General features: G+C 35.7%; 1 protein-coding gene across 1 annotated transcript in view; it reads left to right on the forward strand.

Moving 5' to 3' along the window:
• The window catches only part of CNBD1 (cyclic nucleotide binding domain containing 1), a 131,360-nt gene that overhangs the window by 61,419 nt on the left and 48,503 nt on the right, over positions 1-21,438 (forward strand). The window contains 2 exon segments of the mRNA XM_029283559.1: positions 7,884-8,029; positions 13,797-13,957. Coding sequence (XP_029139392.1) covers positions 7,884-8,029; positions 13,797-13,957 — 307 coding nt within the window.

Here is a 21,438-nt window from a genome sequence, read left to right on the forward strand (position 1 = left end):
AATTTAAAGACATATGATCTATATGAGTATACTGAACCTTAGTGACATCTATATTTATATCCCAAAACAACGATACAAAACCTGACATTATATTGACAGTGTGGAGAGAACAAAGCCTCTCTTGCCAATTTACTGTATACAGAAATTTATCTTCGGGCCATTTATTTGGGAGGTTTGCTAAACAACAGAAAATTGTAATGCTGCCAGCGATGGACAGAGAAGAAGCTAACTGTGATAAAGTTTTGCAATAGTATTATTTCACAACATATATAGGATTCAAGATCACCTTGTTCCATATTTGAATAAAATGAATGCAAAAAGAAATGAACCAGCCAAGTACAGTTTTTAGCCATACAGACTTTGCCGGTTTTATGAAGACATTCTCCAGGTGATACACAAGATTGATGTCAAAAACATAGGAGAAGTCAGAAGGTTACAAAATTTGAAAAGAGATATTTCTTTTATAGCCTCTGCAAATCATCTGAGAATCTCTTATACATAAGGTGAAATAGAAGTGTAATCATAGTTGTCACAAAACAATAGGAACTTGACTACGACACCTTTCTAAATTAATCCTAGTGTCAGTTTACACTGATAATAATTATTCTTTGCTGCTTCTAACTAATGTGAATTCTTCAGAACTGTTTCATAATAGAGGAGAGGTTATTTTAAATCTTTATAATGACACACAGTAGTAATAATTTAGATCATAAAATTGCAGAATAAGAGACTGATTTTCACTTAATTAGAATTTTCTGATTAGAATTCTTTCATTACAATCTTTTAAAAAACATAATAAACATATAATTAGACTATAGGTGGAAAAATGATTTGCCTGGTTCATGCATTATAAAATGCTTCTTAATGAATGGCATATGTGCATCTATTTCATAAATGAGTACGTTATTACTAGGGATCAGTGAGATCTGCCACATCTGTAGAAAGGCATGCAGAGGTTGATTACTATAGGATGAATACAATGGTGGGATTCAACCAGTTTGCACCAGTTCGGCAGAACCGGTAGCTAATTTTTTGTTGCCCAGGCCCAGAATGGACTTCCGGAAGCAGCATCCACACAGAGAACTGGTTGTTCACATATTTGAATCCTACCGCTGGATGAATATCTTTATACAGTATACCAAAGCACCCTATGCTTTGGATTAATGATAGCAAGAAACGTTTCAGGCATTCAGTCTGAATACATTGGAGTTCAAAATGTGTAAGGACTAATGGGATTCATGGATTGATTGGTTATGTGCCATCCAATTGTTGTTGACAGTTTGAGACCACATAGGTAAATTTTTTCCCATGACAATATGTCCCTGACCTGGCCTTTTAGGACTTCCAATGGTGTACTCATCACTTCTATAACTGAGTATCACATTGTTGCTGGTGGATCTCTTCTTCTCCTTCCTTCTGTTTTCTCAGCATAAAGTCTTCTCCAGAGAAGGACTAACGGGACACATTCCCAATCTCTTCATGAGTAGTGTACCACCTCCATTCTTGTCCGTGGTATGTTTCACCTTAAAGTGCAGTTTTTTGAATGGCTTTTGAATTTCCTTGTACTCAGAATGATCATAACAGACCGCAATAGAATTTATTATCAGAACTTTGTATAGAATGGATGGATTTATTTTACAACTATTCTGTGAAAAATCTATAGTAGATTCTCAAGTCATTTGAAGGACTCTGTTAAGCTGTGACTCTTTTCTATATTTGAATCATAGCAATGCAGTAAAACTCTTTTGAATATACAGTCTATGCTACAGAGATGATTGGGGGGGAAGGAAAGCTGCAATTTACTTAGATAAAATTGTAGGTCGGGAGGTATCTTGGTTTGCATGACCTCCTGGTCCTAATGGAGCAGGTATGTAGCTCAAGAATATACTTAAAGTCAACACCATCTATATTGTCAGGGTATTCTATGATTTCAAGCTTCTAAGCTCATTAAGAGCCCTTTTAAAAATTAGATTAGAGCAATGTATCTTTTGCTTCTTTCTGCCCTGCAAAAACTTCAGATAGTGCAAAATTTAGCCATCTTGATTATCATTAGATTAAAAATTCTAAACATGACGCATTCTTTTAAGTTAATTGAACTGCCTCTTTGCATTTCTAGCCTAATTCAAAGTTCTACTGTTAAACTTTAACATCTTAAATTATTTGACCCTAGAATAGTTTAACAATCTCTTTTATTCTTGTGATCATGTTTAATATCTAAGATCTGGATCAGAGATCATGGGCCCTCTCAAAAACAGTGTTCAGCCATGGTTCCAAAATTCCTCTGTTGGATTTGAGACTGTTTCTCAGTTGTTTCTGGCCAGCCAAAAAGATTCAAGGGGGTTAGTATACTCCAGATCCCATCATTTAAATAATGCCACTTGTGCAAATAAGATGATGTGCCTTCTCTGTTGCTGCATTTGCCCAATGGAATAGTATCCAAGAGCCATGGTGGGGCAGTGGTTCGAATGCAGTATTGCAGGCTAATTCTGCTGACTGCCGACTGCTAGCTGTTCAGCAGTTTGAGTATCACCGGCTCAAAGTTGACTCAACCTTCTATCCTTCCCAGGTCGGTAAAATGAGGATCCAGATTGTTGGGGGCAATATGCTGACTCTGTAAACCACTCAGAGAGAGCTGTAAAGTATTGTGAAGTGGTATATAAGTCTAAGTGCTATTGCTATTGCTATTGCAATTGCTATCTCCTCTAAGGTTTATATGACCCTCACCCTACGGGCTCCTAGGAAAGCATTCAACAGTCTCTGAACTAGAATGATATGGGCTCCCACTAACTGCCAGCAATAATACAGAATTATTGTTCCCCTCTCAAATTAGTCACCTTTTAATGTTTAGAGTCTCTTTCTTTTTTTTGACTTTATGCAACCTTTTGTAAAGCATTCAGCAACACTGATTGAATATTAATTGAATATATACAGATTGAAGACTGATTGAATATACACAGATAAATATTTCTTGTCTGTTGTGATCTGAAACATGCCTCTTTTGCACACATCTCCTGTATCTTTTAAAATTATCATACAGTAGGATTTTTTTGTGTATATTGTTTTCTTAAGGTTTCATCTTAAGAAGTGGCTTATACATTCCTGTATAGTTTTAATCTTGTAAATAAAAATGGATTTACAGGCGGCTGTTATGTATAAGCTGGGTTGACAAGATCAGAAATGAGGAGGTGATAAGCCGCCTGGGAAAGCCAAGGGAAATCATCAAAACAGTTAAAAAACTAAAATTAGAATATTTTGGACATGTGATGCGACACCCAGAAAAATACGGCATACTCCATTTAATCCTCCAGGGAAAGATTGAAGGCAAATGAGGTCCAGGCAGAAGAAGAATATCATGGCTTCAAAATCTAAGGGACTGGTTTGGACAAAACTCAGCAGCACTTTTTCATGCAGCTGCTGATAAAAACAGGATTGCCAACATGATTGCCAATGTCTGATAACAGATAAGGCACAAGAAGAAGAAGAAATAAAAATGCCTATGTTTGTATTATGATTGTGCAAAGGTGTGAATACTCATTTGGAAGCAAACCCATTGAACTTACATTGCAGGCTGAGCTGCACGAATCTCTTCCCACAACCAGGAAAAATCTAAAATGTCATTACTGCATACTTATGGAGTCAAGCCTAATACCATTCAAACCACCACTAATGTGTGAATAATAGTTGACAGTTTCCAAAGTGTACTAGTCAAATACAATTTAGATCAGATGTTTAACATGGTTTTATGGCTCAGCACATATTCTATTGCTGCAAAGCTAGAGATTTTTAATACCTCACCAACCATTTAGAGTCAAATATAATTGTATAATATTGCAATAAAAATGTATGCTGGCATTTTAAACCGTATTCATGAATATTTTATTCTATATTTTAATAAAAACATGGAGTTTAGTAGATTTTTATATCTTAGTGTAGTTTGAGTTATTTTATAGTTCACTTTAATTTTACAAAATGTTTCCTTCATTTTCACTTTAAATTATTTCCACTTGGTTATCATATTATATAAATGCCTTCATTTCATGGATACACATTTCAACCGGCATTCCTTTCTATTAAAATATTACATATAGAATGTCACTATCTGTTCATATACAAAATAAAGTGTTAAAAATAAATACCAATAATCAATGAGATTATTGTTCATAATATATAGTTGCCCATCTCACAGATGTAACTCTGGGTAATAGAGAGCCTCCCAGTCCAGGACAAATGCAACTGTTGCACAATTTATGTAAAGGTTTTTTAGGCCATGATTGCTACCTGCTCTTTGAGCAGGAGTTGTGAGTCCAGAAAGATCCTAGATTCTGCGCAAAGTCTATTTGAGACAATCAACCCTTTCCAGGAGCAAAAATGATAAATTCCCAGATCTGGAAGTCACAAAACCCAAAGTCATTCAGTTTTGCCGAAGTTCATCTGAAGCCTGTTTTTCTTAACCCAATCCCCCACAGCTTTCAAATACTAAGACAAGACTTCCATAACAGAATTAATTGGCCAGATTCCTTGTTTAGATGATATTTGGTATATGACTACTTTGCTACTTCACACTTTTGTTGACAGTTCAGTAACTAACAACATCCTGCTGTTTATCTGAGGATAAAATGCCAGAAGATTAGATTTTTGCCATCTAATTGCTATATTTGATATATCTATATCTGTATAAATTGCTATATTTCGAGGAGGAGGAGGATATTAGGGCATTTGAGTGAATTGGGATGCCCTTTATGAGATTATCTCTTTAATGGCTTTGCTGAAGAAATTAAAATCTTCCTTGGTAATTTTGGTTTTGGCTGAATTATCTCAGAAACTCTGAGTCACCTGGAATCAATCTGGAGCAATATATGGCACTGAGGAGTAGGATACTTTAAAAAGCAGTGTTTCTCAACTTCAGCAACTGTAAGAGGTATGGACTTCAATTCCCACAATTCCTCAACCAGAATTCTGAGAATTGAAGGCCACCCATCTTAAAGTTGCAGAGTTTGAGAAAAACTGCTCTAGGTATCAAATCCCCTAGTGCTCCAAAATTACTAATCCCCCAAATATACCTTCCATGTCTGTGTTGCCAGAATCCCATAGGTGGATAAACAACTAAATCAAAGAACAGCTTATCTGGAGCTTCTTTCTTCCATAAGCCTGATCTTATTTAAATATTAAAGTAGGATTGTAAAGAACCAAGTTCAATTTTTGTTTTCAATAGATTATAACCAGGTGGTGGCTGGGTAGGTGGGATGTCTGGTTACCCTGCCTCTTAGCATTTATAATTTCCCTTTCAGTCTAGTTGATGTAGGAAAAGAAAGATATATTTTAGATGTCAGTAAGCAACAATAGCACAGCTTTTTTTAAAAAAAAACACACGAGTTAAACTGATAATTGCAATGATGGAAGTAAACATCATTTGTAGTTTGTTGCTGATATACTTCCAGTTCACCACGGAGACTTTAGGACAATAATTCTGGAATTCTGGAATCAATGTCTGTTAATCTACTTTAGTATTTCTCAACCTTGGCAATTTGAAGCTGTTCAGTAAAGATGGCTAGGGAATTTTGGGAGCTGAAGTCCACAGATCTTTAAGCAGCCAAGGTTGAGTAACACTGATCTATGTGTCATGGTTCCAATAGACAGAGACAAATAAAGCAGAACTCTGAGGCTTGCAAATTCCTCAAAGAACATGTTTATTGATAAAATAAGTAATCGGCACTTCAAAAGTGAAACAAAGTCTGAAGAGATGCACAATTCCCCAATACAAAGTTAAGAAATCCCACCCCTAAGGCTATGCAAGCAACTACGTTTCCCCATACAGCTTGTTGGTGGGCTTTTCATGAAACACCCAGCGTGCAGTCTCCGGAGTAGCCAATGACCTTGGTTCCCATGAGAGAAAGTCCGAGAGAGAAAGTCTGTTTTGTCTAGTGCAACACCTGGCAGCCCCCCTCCCTCAATGCTATGTGTCAACAAGAAATGAGAAGGAAAAAATGGCTGCAGCCATGCTCATTCTAAAGTTGATACTATGTCTTCCAGAAATACTGGTTACATATCCTCCATTCTGACAGAGATATGTAATTTTACCCCACTTCAGTTAGAAGTGATTTGAGTGAACTAAATCCTCTGGAACTGCTGTTGAATTGCAAAAGGATTCTATAGTTGAAATTCTATTATTGTCACCAACATTTCTCACCACTTTAGTTGTTGCATCTATAGATATGAATACCAGCTTAGCCTCTGGCATTCAGAACCTCAGGTGATGTGGAATCCATGTTTGTGTTGTATATCCTATAATTGCAAAGCATTGTGGCATTTCAATCGCTTATAATTAACAGTGGCAAAAGCTGCTTTTTTTTGGCAACTGTGGACTGTACAAACTGTTCCTTTGAATTCTTGGAGAAATGTCCAGTTTAAAGCCTTAAATACTATAATTTGGAACACTAAATTGCTATGCTATACTTTTTTTTTCATTTTGATATTATTCTGCTTGAAACAAGGTTTTTTTTTTAGACAAAATGGAAGATTTTTACTAGCAACCTGAATCTTTGTTCTTCCAATCTCTCAACTAGATATGTATACCCATAACATAAGCATGTGAGAAAGCTGAGCATTGATGGCTGCTGGCATCCATATTGATTACTGAATGATATTGTTTCCAAAGAGGCTCAATTTGTTGCATCTTTAAGCACACATACTGTAAATTATGAATTCCATTGTTTCTTTGGTGCAATTTCTCTCTTTGTCAAAAAGAGGTGCCACATACTGGTATGACATTTTATCAGGCACAAATTTCTACATCTTTTTTCATTAAAAAAAGGGGGAAGGGGATTTTGGTTTTGTGATAAGGGTGGATTGGAAAGAAATGGTATGTGACTTTTTGACTATCTATTTTCCTACTCACGATCACCCAGTGGTATTCCAGGTTTGTATTCAGCTGTATAAAATCACACTTGGGGATTCTGTGGTGGAGGTAGCTTGAGAATGATTTGGAGGATAAATATATGCATTTCTAGCCTGCTTTTCAGTAACAGCTCAAAGCATCTGCAATGCTTTAAATTGTACTTATTAAAGCTACTTAAAAAGGGGGGAGGGGACTTGCAAACCTGAATGACAGGGTTAGACTAAATGACTTGCCACAATATAACAAAATAGTACAATAGGGGGATTGCAATTTTTTAAAGAAACCCCCCCCCACTTAATCTCTCATCTCCCTTTTTCTCTCTGCCTGACATACTACATTATTATTGCAATTACTGAATCATTTAGCAAACAATTGTTATATTTACTTTATACATTATTGTTACTAGGATGATTACAACTGCCGTTACTGATATTTACCCAAGGCAGGCTACAATTTGAGTCCAGTGAAAGTCTTGTATTAAAATAGTAAATCCCTGTCATAGTGTGTGGGGAAATAAGGAATAAAATAAAGTTTTAGTAGCACTTTGTTCTCAGACATGATAGCAATGGTATTTCTTAGATGTCAGAACAGTTAGCCTCTGCAGAACCCATGGTAGAAAGATGTAAATAATTAAAAATAAATTAGGTACCACTTAATTCTCCCCTCACACCAGTTTATTAAATTAGAATGCCTCAACTAAACATTGGCCCCATTCAAATCAAGTTCTCCTAATACACACGCAGATATTTTCATTCCTTACTAACCTCTAGAAAACAAGATGAGGAATATACAGCCTTCCTTATGCTGCTGAATTTTTATTGTTAGTATCCCTCACTCTAGCTGGTGCAGCTATGAATTGTGAGCTTAGTAAGTGACACAAGTTCTTGGTACCTAGTTTAAAGTTTCCTGATCTGGGCAAATTCTTTCATCTATGCAACTATAGCACAAGAGGAGTGCTATTATTTTTTATGTATGTTTTTTCCTGCAGACCTATTCTAAGAACTGAAGAAGAACATGAGACTGTCTATAAAATAATGAAAGTCATTCCTGATATCAGTGAGCAACTATCTGAAGAACAGATTAAGGAAATCAGCAAAGTAGTTCTAAGAGAATACTGGGTGAAGGGAAGTACAGGTAGGTAAACATAGAGTGGTTACCTCTTGAAGGAACAGAGGTACCAGCTAGTATAAGTCAAAATAAGAGATGGTGGAACTTGTAGTCCAGTTTTATTATAAAACCAAAGCTACACTAAGCACTGAACCAATCTATTTTATTAGATTAGTTGTGTAATTACTTTTTCCTCCCTATGGCAGACAATTTTTGCAAATAACTTTCTAATGCAAGATTACGTTTGAAAAATGTATTCCACTTTGGGGGTATCTTTTATTTTTCTCTTGTTCCATTGACATTGCCTTTCATCTCTACTCTAGTGCTCAAGTTTATTTCCTTCCTCCTGTTCTATAATGGAAAGTAAAATGTCATTATTCTTCTAGAAAGATAGATGTGAAAAGACTTTTAATGAGAAACGCAGATATGGTGGTCATTTTTTACCATTAGATTATGCATTTTTCTTTCAAGTGCTAAAAGTGGAATCTTTTGTTATTAAATAATCTGCTTTAACATTGTAACTTTTGTCCTTCTTTCACATCCCTTATACGAATCCTCCTTTTTCTTTCTGACTTTTGATTCTTCCTTACATGACACTCTCAAATATGTTGAAGGTGCATCTAATATTGATTCTACATAAAATGAAATGATAACACATCCAGAACATCTGTTAACCAGCCACAGTGGCTTTATATATAGGTTAAAAAGTTCTAGAGACAAAATAATGGTCACCAGTATAGGGCCAAACCAGCATATAGAAGTTGAACTACCACAGCATACTTCTTCCAATCTTTAATTTACAACCACAATCCTGGAATATGCTGAGGCTGATAGTGTCACAAACTGCCAAGAGATTAGCAGGATCCATAGACTCAAACAGCCCCTGTTTCCTGCAGGAAGTCAGATAACAAGATCTCCATAGCCAATTGTCTTCCAATAAAGACTGGAAATCAGATTTAAAAGTGTTCTGGTATATATGATACATTTTGAGTATATACCTGAAAAGCAGCATTTAGTTACCATGATGTCAAATAATGTTATTTTCAAAATGCCTCACAAATTAGTTTTAACCAGTCTTTGAAGGATCCAATCAGAATTGTATGAGCACATGACAGTCTCTCCTAATTCAACTGGCATCTGTGCAGATTGAACTTGGCATCTGCCCAAAGACTTAGGAAAGTCCTAGCTTCCACACAGATTACCTTCATGTAAGTAACACTCATCCTCTGGAGAAGCATGATGTGTACACACCCACAAAACAGAGTTGAGTTTACTCTATATCCCCACAGCTTCCCCCAATCAGCTGCCTCAAATAAGTGACCTCCCTTGAGGTCAGAAAAAGGAGATGAGAACTTTAGTTTTGATTATCTGATTTTCTTTTTTTTCCTTCTCTTGGAGATGACAGTAGTTGGATCCAAAGAATGAAGCTCATGAATGGGCTATCGTAACAATAGTGAGTAATATACAGACAAGGGGAATTTCATCCAACCTTCCTCCTTTCAGACTGAATTCAACATTGATGTAGAAAAATAAAGTGAACCTACTCTAAATTTCATACATTATGAAAATTCATTTCAATGGTCATTTGTTTCAGTTCACCAAAAGGCCATTCAGAATAATTCTATTTTTGATAAAACATAGAGTTCCAGCTAGGACTTTCATGTTATCTTTTTTAAAAAGTTAGCAAAAATTGAGAAACGAAGATTCAAATAATATTATTTGAATCAATCAAATATGTTCATTAGCACGAGTTAACTATTGTGTTAATCCTTTGAAATACAAATATAACCAACTAAGAAGAATATTGTAAATGAAGGACATGTTATTAATAGACAGACTAAAATGTAATCTGAGCAGACAGGAATTACATTAGCATAAATTAAGACAATGAAAAGGACAATTTTAAGGTCAAAGCTTGTAATTAGAATGATTGGGGTGAAAACTGGCAAAACAACTTTATCCAAATCTTGTTTACTATCTTGACTACCAGGACAGTTGTGTTGGATTAGATGCTCTATTGATTTAATATATTCAGTCAAACCTGCAATATGGTGGCATAGAATGAGATCTAAAATTGTTGAGCATTAATGTGCAAACAAGATAAAAGGTAATCTTAAGGATTCAGACTGCCACATTATACTTTTAAAGAAAAAGCAGCTCTGCATCAATGTGCAATCTTTTCCAGTCCTTTGAACCTGTAAAGCAATATTTCAATCTCATCTGATTTGGCAGGCTAAAAATAAACACAAGATTGACTTTTTCCTAAGTGCAACTGACTACAAAAATAATGCATGCCTGATGTGTCTTTAATCTCCCAAGATCATTTTATATAAGCAAGTCGAGGGGGACTAGAGATATGAAAAGTAGTGATGTTACTTCTATTAATGGTTCCTTCCTCATATAACTATACAATAATAACAATTTTATTTTTTTAAAAAAATGTATTGCAAAGACTTCACATACATTAAATCAAATGTACATTCATATCAAACATCCATATGCTTGACAGGTCTAATATCATGCAGAATAAGACATACATGACATGTACACAGGGATGTCATGAACCAACATGAACCAACACCAGCTTTTAGATACTTACATACTGATATCTGACACAGATATATAAGTCATGGTATTTGTGTCCAGATGCACTTGCCTTCTTTGCCTTTTCTTCCCCTATGCCCCCTGGCAGACATCCTTAATGTCACTGCTGAATCTAAATTCGTGTGTGTATGTGTGTGTTCCTTCGAGTCAGTCTTGACTCCTGGTGACTGCTTGGACAAGTTTTCTTGGCAAGGTTTTTTTTTCAGAACTGATTGCCCATAGCTTTATTCCTAGGACTGAGAAAGAGATTGACTGGCCCAAGATCACCAACTGGTTTCAGCCTAAGGCAAGACTAGACTAACCTAACACTTTAACCACTACATCAAACTGATTCTCTAAAACCCTCTCACATGGATGGAATTAAGAATACAGTTTTAACATTGCTCACTTTACTACTGACATGTCCTTGTTACTCTTAAGATTTCCACTGCTTAGCAATAGTAGCAAATATAAGCATGTCTTTGTGTGTTCTACTATGAAGAGTTTAAGATGAACCTTTCACATCTGTGAAAGAACAAACTATGCTGATAAATATAATGGTAGCATGGAGCCTGCTTGGGTGTGTTTAAAGTAACCACTGATTATTTTACCAGAAAAATGAAAAAGCAGCATCAAGAAAAAGGAAATGGGATAGTTGAGATTTATCTAAACTTTTCTAGTGCTAATTGATATGTGTAGAGAAAAAGTATGCATAATTATAATAATTTCTGTAAAAAGGAATATAATTTACCATGTTGAAGAAGGCTTTGTGCCTATTCTGTCTGTAAGGTTGGTGGTCATTTGTATGTAAAGCAGATGGTCAATCAAACCCACATCTTCAAATGGAGAATGTCCTCTAACAGTTTGTAAAACAAAATGTCCACCTCTTTAAAATAAAATAAAAACCACTTGATTTATATGCTTTGAAATACTTGTACATTAAAGACGTGAGGACCCTTCTCAGACCCATTCATCTTGCACACTAAAGAGAGTGAGGTACATAAAAAAATAGACTGAGCTTGGGATGCTGTCATCTTGACTTTTTTAACCACCCTGCAGTCATCTAACTTCCAAGGTACAGAATGTACTTCCTTGGGAATTGCCCTCAGCTCCCACTTTTCTTGCTTATAGAAAGACCTTCCTATTCAATAATTGTTTTTAGTCTGAGTTTTGTTTAATGGTGGTTTTGACAATTGTGTGAGATTGAAAACACCAATTTTTCTTAGTTTAATGCTTTCTGAATCTCTTTGAAAACAGATGGAAAATATCTGCAAAATGTTGCTCCATAATTGACAGTAGTTTTAAATTGCATTGTAAATATGACTAAAAACCTATTTACTAGTTCACTCTCCCCCCCTTCCCCCAAGATATATGGAAGTTTGAAGGGCAGAAAAAAGTTCTATACAGGGTCTTGGACTTTAAGATTTTCAAGATCATTTTCTTACATTCCATTAATTAAATTGGACATTATATGTGCTCAACTATGAAGAATCCATGTATAATAAAAATGATCTTGTTTTGCCTTGTGGCTTGGTCATTTTGGAGTTGTGCCTGGTCAAAATTAAATGAAAGGGTAGAAGGATAGTATTTTGAAAAAAAAAATAGGATTTTGACTTTGATAAAGGTAGTCCTTGACTTATGACTAAAATTAGAACTGAAACATTTGTCCTTAAGCAGTGCAGTTGTTAAATGAGTCACATCTGATTTGATGACATTTTTTGCTGCAGTTGTTTAACAAATAATGCAGTTGATAAGCAAATCTGGCTTTACCTATTGATTTTGCCTATCAGAAGCCTGCTGGGAAAGTCTCTAATGACAATCATGAGACCTCAGAACACTACAACTGTTTCAGACACATCCCAGTTGCCAAGCACCTGACATGACTGTGGGGATGCTATGACAGTTGTAAGTATGAAGACTGGTTGTAAGTCACTTTTTTTTCAGTGCCATTATAACTTTGAACACAACAGTTTACTTACCAATATTCAGTTCTTGATGGATATCTCTCCAAGATGTCAAGACGGTGTACGTTTTACGAGGACCCTTCCTCTTTACCACGGTCGAACCACTTTTTGGACACTTTTTCCCTCCCTCTTCAACAATTCTCAGTAATCAACCGAGGTCACCATCCTAAATCCACCAAGCGTGGTCAAACCGTCTTGGAGTAGCTAAATCCGGAAGTCCATTCTAGGACTCAGAGGCCCAAGCCTGCATTCAGTAAGAGAACCAGTTGTTCAGGTATTTCAATCCCACCACTGGTTAGCTCCCTTGAGACCATTTTTCCTTGTTATAGTAAAGCAAGAGTTTTCACCATGAACGTGCATGGGAAACGTGTTCTGGAACTCTGGGAACTAGTTGGAATGTTGAGAATACATTTTGGGCATAGTTGGAATTTGGAGAATACATTTTATGCTCATTTGCAAAGTCTCTAATCACAAAACAGCTACTATAAAATAGTAAAGCACTACTTTCATTCCCTCTTCCCTTTCTTCTCTTTGGGCTGGGGGCCATACCACAAAGTGCTAGCTGCATCATCCCAATAAGTTTGTTTCCTTAAAAAAGAGAGAGAGAGAGAGAACAAAGCTTTAGGGGCTGCTGTGCAGGTTCAGAAGTTTGTTGGAAATAAAGGAGATGCTAGAAATCAGCACTTTGCCAGTTTCTACATTTTGTTTCAAATAAAAAAGTTTTATTTTAAGAAGTAAAATGTCAGATAGACTGGGAATATAGATGATTCCAGGAAAATTGCTGGGGCACAATAGTGTCTTCATAGAGACTTTGGTTCAACAAATGTACACACTATATGCTGGTTGCAAATATACAAGCTGAAAATCAGTTAACAGACATACATACTTAGACTGTACATGTGTTTCACTATTTTCTTGTATTATAAAAAGAGGGTTTCATAGCTAAATATTTGACAGGCTATAACTTTTGTAAGATGAACTACATGCATTTTGGTGGTCATTGGCATTGTAGGATCAGAAGATTTGTCATCTCAGAGGTCATAGTAGCATGTATGTTTAATTTAGATATCAATCAATTATGCATTCTTCTTTTAAAAGCAAAAGAGGAAAATTGAGAGTTTCCAACATGTTTCATGAAAATATGTTAACTAGGTTTGTTATACTTCTGTATGCTGTAAAAATATTAGTTCATTTTCTGTAACTGCATGTGAAATTATGATCTGTTTCTATTTTAATTTTAATTCCAGTGGATGCAAGCCAAGGATTCTATATAATACTTAGAGGCTCTATTAAGTCACTGACAAAGCATTACAAAAGACTTATCGGAGGACATTTTATTTCAGTGCCTCCTCAGGTGACTTCTGTTACAAATGAATCAAATCCAACCCAGTTAGCATCATCTGATATGGTAAGTTTAACAGAGATCCACCATTAAGCAAATAAATAGAAATATTTGAGAATATTTTTCTTCCCAAACTATTATTTCAAAACATATAAGGAAAATAGGACTTAAATGCACAAAATCTGATCCAATGCCTTTAATAAAAACCATTTTTGTTTGTCCCTTCAAGTCAATGAAGACTCCTGGTGACTGCCTGGACTTGTCACTGCAGTTTTCTTGGCAGCATTTTCATAGAATTGTTTCCCATTGTCACTGCAGTTTTCTTGGCAGCATTTTCATAGAATTGTTTCCCACTATCTCCTTCTTAGGGCTGAAAGAGAGGTCTGGCTCAAGGTCACCCTACTTAGTCTAAAGTAGGACAAGGACTCACAGCCTTGCAGTTTCTAGCCTAGGGCCTTAAGACCTTCTTCTCTGGTTATCCAAGAATCATCTCCTCTAGGTGGCTAAGGAACTGCTTGAATACAGCAAGCATTTTTCTAAGCATACTACCTTTTTTCTTGCAGTATTGATAGCCATCTTTGGCTATCAATCATAATGGATTACAGGTCTAAGGCAGAATACCATGTCACCAAACAAGCTCTCACATTTACTAATAGTATTGTTTTACATTTACCTCTTATTGAACTTCCCTTAATATATCACTTGAATTCTGTGTAGGGCTAGTGCAAACTTGGGGTGTGTGTTTGTGTGACAGGTGCATATGTGCTTCCAAGTCAGTCTTGACTCCTGGAAATCACATGGAAAAGTCCATGCAATGTTCATGGCAGCATTTTTAGAAGTGGTTTGGTATTGCCTTCTTCCTAATTGTGTGTGTGTGTGTGTGTGTGTGTGAGAGAGAGAGAGAGAGAGAGAGAGAGAGAGAGAGAGAGAGAGAGAGAGAGAGAGAGAGAGAGAGAGAGAGAGAGAGAGAGAGAGAGAGAGAGAGAGAATGACTGGCTCAAAGTCATACAGCCAGTGGTGAAATTCAGCTGGTTCACATCACTTCAGCAGAACCGGTAGCTAATTTTTTGTTGCCCAGGCCCAGAAGCGGCATCCACACAGAGAACTGGTTGTTCACATATTTGAATCTCACCACTGCGTACAGCTAGCTTGTATTCCTAAAGTCACTAGGAACTATAACATCAACCTTGGAAAGATGTGAAATGAATAAGATGACAGCTCTAGTCTAAACATCAGGCTGACTATGCAACCAACCATAATAATTTTTATAATTTCCTAGTCTTAATTGGGGAGATCCAATGGATCGTGCTGTGGAAGGTCTGGGGTTAGTCCAGATCTGAGAATACTTATTTCCAATAAGTACAAAGGTTCTTTTTTGGTAGCTCATCATATAAAGTCCTGGCATGTTGTATTACAACTGCCATGGCCAAGCTAGATGGGATTGAGAGTTAACAATAGTTTGTTGGCCCTTAACGTAGGATGTGTACACTCAGAACGAATGGTGACTTGGTTTAGTTCTGGAAATTTCTAATACAGACGATTCATTGCATATTCAGTGTCAGCAACTAGTGAATGCCTTTTAGCTCAATTTATTATAGCATGGTAAAAAAACAACAACTTGGTTTTATGAAACTGCCCTGCTCTAAGATTATTTGCAAAAACTCTTGGAGAATGGTGTAATGTAGAAACTGCTATCTCTCTCCCATCATCCACAGTGAGCTAAATTAACCTGATTGGCATGATAAAGTTGGGAGAATGTTGTCTGGTATTTTTGTGTGTGTGTGATAGATGTTATCACTTGCTATAAAATATATTTAGTTAAAGACTTCATTGTATTATTATCAATCTATGCATCCCAGGGAAAAATGTATATCTGAGCGTGCTAGTGTGCATCTATTGTAACTGTAAAGCAAATGCACCTTTCTATAGGACCTTATGAATACTACTGATTGAAAAATAAATGTAATTTAGTTTTGCAATATTTTGCTACATTAATTCTGGCATTAATTCTGGTGTAGTAATTGAGGCTAGGACCCAGGAGACCATGAGCTCTAATCCCATTTTAGGCACAAAGTCAGTTGGATGACCTTGGGCCAGTCAGTTTCTCTCAACCCTAGAAAGGAGGCAATGGCAAACGACTTCTGAATAACCTTTCCAAGAAAACTGTAAGGACTTGTCCAGGCATTTTCTGAGAATTAGACATGACTGGACAGAAGAAAAAAATATTTTGGCACTAACAACAACAATTGAATTACTTTCTTTAATTGCACCATTTTATATGTGCTGGAAAAATTGATAATAAAACTATACTAACACCGTTTATTGAAGACTATTGTGTAATTATTCTAATTTCCTGAATTTTTAAAACAAAACTAAATAACAAAATAGTACTGCCATCAGAGATGATTAGCTGGGCCCTCTTGATTACAGCCTTTCCAAACAATCTGAAAATACTTTAATATAATGCAATTTTTAGAGGAGGAATTATCATCTCCAATTTTTCTTTTGTTTGGTTAAGCCTTAGTCACCTCTTGAAATAGATGAAGGGAATTCTATATCATATGGAATTCCAAGCTAATCCCCACCTCAGTTAGAAAAAAAAAGTCATAGATCTTTGTTTTTGTATATGATAACCACAGCAAGATTGCTGTAGCACTAAGATGGAAAGATCTGGCAATAAGCCCCAAGAAGAAAAGTTCTGGTTTCAGATATATATTAACATTTTAAATCCTCTGAATCAGTATATGCATTTGAACCTAAAATCTTCTACCTTTTTTTGCACCAAATGACTTACACTAAAACTCAACTAAAAATAAACAGGACAGGAGACAACAAGCATTCCTTTCTTGTCCCTTTTTGTATCCCACAGGGTTACGTTAGATTGCATTGACAATTATTTGCCCTTTTGCTCTTATCCATTTAGTAGCATTCTCTCCAAAATCAATACCTTCCAAAACTTTAAAAGGAAAGACCAAGTCAAAGGCCTTCTCTGTGTCTAAGAAAATCAGCACAACATGGCTTTCATTGTTGCTCCAAATAGGCCAAAATATCTAACCCATTTATAATGTTATTCCTTAAGGTAAAAAATTCCATTGATCTTCATGGAGAAATTCTTGCAAAATTATTTTGAACCTTTCAACCACAATCATTGTAAAAAATGTATAATTATGTTTCAACAATGATATCAGTTGATAGTTTCTTGTTGAAGTCAAATATTGTCCTTTAAAGTTATATTAGCCTCCTTCCACCTTTATGGCATCTTTTCCCTCTGTAAAATGGAATTCATTATATTTTGTAAAGATTGCAAAAGTTAATTCACAAAGTATTTATAGTAAGATGCCAGTAATCCATCTAGTCCAAGCAATATGGACCAGATATTTTTTATCCTGTTTTAGTCTTTTTTATAGCTTTACAAACTTCCCTTATATGTTATAGGTCCATTCATAATCTGTTTGTTTTTCTGTAATCTTCAATAAATTCTGTTTCTTTAAATATTCAGCTATTTTCTCCAGGGAAATTTCTTTTCCTTTGTATAAATTGGGGTAAAATTGATGAAATATTTTTTGCATGCACATATTGTCTGTTATTACAGTATCTCTCTCCTATAGTTTCAATATTCTTTTCATAATTTGTATGCCAAATTATGAAAATTGGTTTATTTGCAAACTCAAATCTTTTGTTTTGCATAATATATTTATATGTATATTTCTCTTAGTGTTAAAATTGATAACTGTTCCTCAAGCTTAATTTGTTGAAAAATATTTGCCTTTTTTATGCTTCTTTTTTCTAAATCAAAATAGCTTGTATTTTCTCATATGCCTTCTTTTGGAGTTCACTAATATGTTGTATAAAGTAATCTCTCATGAAATCTTTGCTTGTGTTCCAAATCATTTTTACATTTGTAACTTAAGATTATTTTCATAAAAATAATCATAAATTTATTTTTATAGACCTCCAATATTGCTTCCTTCTGTAACAGCATTTAACTGCTATCTTAAAGACTAAACTAACCAGATTATTATCTGAAAACATGTCTTAATTAATTAATTAAGAAAATTTATATGATCAGATAAGTAAGTATATACATTCATTTTTATGTATCCATGCATCAACAAGCTCAAAATTGTCCATCAAATTAAAAAAAACTTGTGTAAATTTTGTGTAATTAATATTTTTCTCAGAAGTTCTGTCTATATGTGGAGAGATCACTCCATTCAGGAAATTTCTCCTTAGTTCTAGGTTGCTTCTCTCCTTGCTTAGTTTCCACCCGTTGCTTCTTGTCCTGCCTTCAGGCGCTTTGGAAAATAGCTTGACACCCTCTTCTTTGTGGCAGCCCCTGAGATATTGGAACACTGCTATCATGTCCCCCCTCGTCCTTCTCTTCATTAAACTAGACATACCCAATTCCAGCAACCGTTCCTTATATGTTTTAGCCTCCAGTCCCCTAATCATCTTTGTTGCTCTTTTCTGTACTCTTTCTGCAGTCTCAACATCCTTTTTACATCGTGATGACCAAAACTGGATGCAATATTGTCAGCATTATAATCTTGATTGTGCAAATTTCAAAGTCAACTGTCATATCTGCTGAATTTTCTTTTTTCTTATTAGCAATGGTTTTGGATTCCTTGAGGGCAAATGGCATTAGTTCATTTTAGTATAAGTGGTTTAATTATACATCTTTAGATCCCTTCAGATAGACTGTTCCTGATACATTGCTACAACTTATCATCCACATGCATGAACACCTTATGCAAAGAGCTTTATTTTGTATTTGTTGAAATTAATCATATGGACATATAGGCAAATAGTCAAAGTATTTGAAGTCATTATAATCTACTTTTATCTCTTTTAGTTAAATGGCAGTGTCTGCATCTTTATAAGATAATATAGTTGAATGAAAAGGATGGAGAAAATAGTGTTCAATAAACACTGTAAACGAGTTAAGCCCAGGAAAAGATTAAAATTCTGAAAATTCATTATTAGAAAAGAACTTGCTCTATACAAAAATATTAGAGATATAATTCGGCTTTAAATGAATTTGACATTCTAAGCAACAGCAACATTTGCATTTTTGTCTTTTCTTGTTTTGAAAGTGTACTGATGTGAACTGTAGAGAAAATGGCTATAAAAGCATGACTGCAATCTTCTCTGAGAAAGGTCACTATTCAGGAATACATCTCTTAATTGGAGATGGACAATAAAAATCAGCCTGATTTGTTCTATGGGTTTAGTTTCTTTCTTCTGGTAGGGATATGTTTACAATTGGGGAAAAATTGCAAATATTGAGATGGGCAAAAGTAAGAAAGCAATTTTCTATTCCATTCCTAAAATGATGCTTATAGCGGCATCCATCTGGAATTAACTTCAGGGAGCTGAGAACATTTCAACTTCCTTAATATTTATTTATTTTACAGCATTTATNGTTGTCAAATGAATGGTTATAAGTCAAGAACTACCTATAGAGAGGTTCTACAGTTCTGCCACATGCAAAATGCTCCTGGGAAGGAGAAATGGTGCCAGCTTGGTGAAAAACCTGTGAAAAAGGGAGGGAGAAGTTGTTAAGAGTCATTAGTTGGCTCCAGTGGTAGGATTTAGGTGGTTCGCACCAGTTTGGCAGAACCGGTAGCTAAATCCGGAAGTCCATTCTAGGACTCAGAGGCCCAAGCCTGCATTCAGTAAGAGAACCAGTTGTTCAGGTATTTCAATCCCACCACTGGTTAGCTCCCTTGAGACCATTTTTCCTTGTTATAGTAAAGCAAGAGTTTTCACCATGAACGTGCATGGGAAACGTGTTCTGGAACTCTGGGAACTAGTTGGAATGTTGAGAATACATTTTGGGCATAGTTGGAATTTGGAGAATACATTTTATGCTCATTTGCAAAGTCTCTAATCACAAAACAGCTACTATAAAATAGTAAAGCACTACTTTCATTCCCTCTTCCCTTCCTTCTCTTTGGGCTGGGGGCCATACCACAAAGTGCTAGCTGCATCATCCCAATAAGTTTGTTTCCTTAAAAAAAAAGAGAGAGAGAGAGAACAAAGCTTTAGGGGCTGCTGTGTAGGTTCAGAAGTTTGTTGGAAATAAAGGAGATGCTAGAAATCAGCACTTTGCCAGTTTCTACATTTTGTTTCAAATAAAAAAGTTTTATTTTAAGAAGTAAAATGTCAGATAGGCTGGGAATATAGATAATTCCAGGAAAATTGCTGGGGCACAATAGTGTCTTCATAGAGACTTTGGTTCAACAAATGTACACACTATATGCTGGTTGCAAATATACAAGCTGAAAATCAGTTAACAGACATCCATACTTAGACAGTACATGTGTTTCACTATTTTCTTGTATTATAAAAAGAGGTTTCATAGCTAAATATTTGACAGGCTATAACTTTTGTAAGATGAACTACATGCATTTTGGTGGTCATTGGCATTGTAGGATCAGATGATTTGTCATCTCAGAGGTCATAGGAGCATGTATGTTTAATTTAGATATCAATCAATCATGCATTCTTCTTTTAAAAGCAAAAGAGGAAAATTGAGAGTTTCCAACATGTTTCATGAAAATATGTTAACTAGGTTTGTTATACTTCTGTATGCTGTAAAAATATTAGTTCATTTTCTGTAACTGCATGTGAAATTATGATCTGTTTCTATTTTAATTTTAATTCCAGTGGATGCAAGCCAAGGATTCTATATAATACTTAGAGGCTCTATTAAGTCACTGACAAAGCATTACAAAAGACTTATCGGAGGACATTTTATTTCAGTGCCTCCTCAGGTGACTTCTGTTACAAATGAATCAAACCCAACCCAGTTAGCATCATCTGATATGGTAAGTTTAACAGAGATCCACCATTAAGCAAATAAATAGAAATATTTGAGAATATTTTTCTTCCCAAACTATTATTTCAAAACATATAAGGAAAATAGGACTTAAATGCACAAAATCTGATCCAATGCCTTTAATAAAATGTTGCATCCATTTGGTTCCTTGACTCAGGTTTCGTTTTTCCTGAAGAGCCTGCCTTAGGTTTCGTTTCTTGACTTAAGTTTCATTTCTCCTGAAAAGCTTACCTTGAATTAGTACCTCCTTGACTTAAGTTTCCTGTTCTTTGTGTATGGCAATGAAGAACCATCCCCCTATTGTCCTTTTGTACCCCCCCCCCTTTATGACGCTAATGTACCAATAAAAGAGAGGCACGGAGAGGCTTCAGGGTCTTTGCCTGCCATCTCACCTGAAGAAGCATGTTGTCCGTGTGTTTCCTAACCTAAAGCGAGCCCCGTTGGTTTAGGCCGACGTACGTCGCCACCGTCCTGCAGGGAGCAGGACCCCGGGATTTTGCAATCCCACAACTGGTGACCCCGACGTGATTGGACTCCACGGCGTGTTCTCTGTCTAGGGAAGCGCTGCTCTGACTCCTGTACTGCGCACCTGGAATAGGCTTGATCATCGTAAGTATGGGCTCTTCACTTTCTCAAGTTCTGTCCAAGCATGTGGATGAACTTTTTAAATTAGTCAGAAAGGCAAATTGCTTGCAGAAAATTAACG

The sequence above is a fragment of the Protobothrops mucrosquamatus genome, unplaced genomic scaffold, assembly GCF_001527695.2.
Source record: "Protobothrops mucrosquamatus isolate PMUCROS unplaced genomic scaffold, P.Mucros_1.0 scaffold135, whole genome shotgun sequence".
Taxonomy (NCBI): Eukaryota; Metazoa; Chordata; class Lepidosauria; order Squamata; family Viperidae; genus Protobothrops; species Protobothrops mucrosquamatus.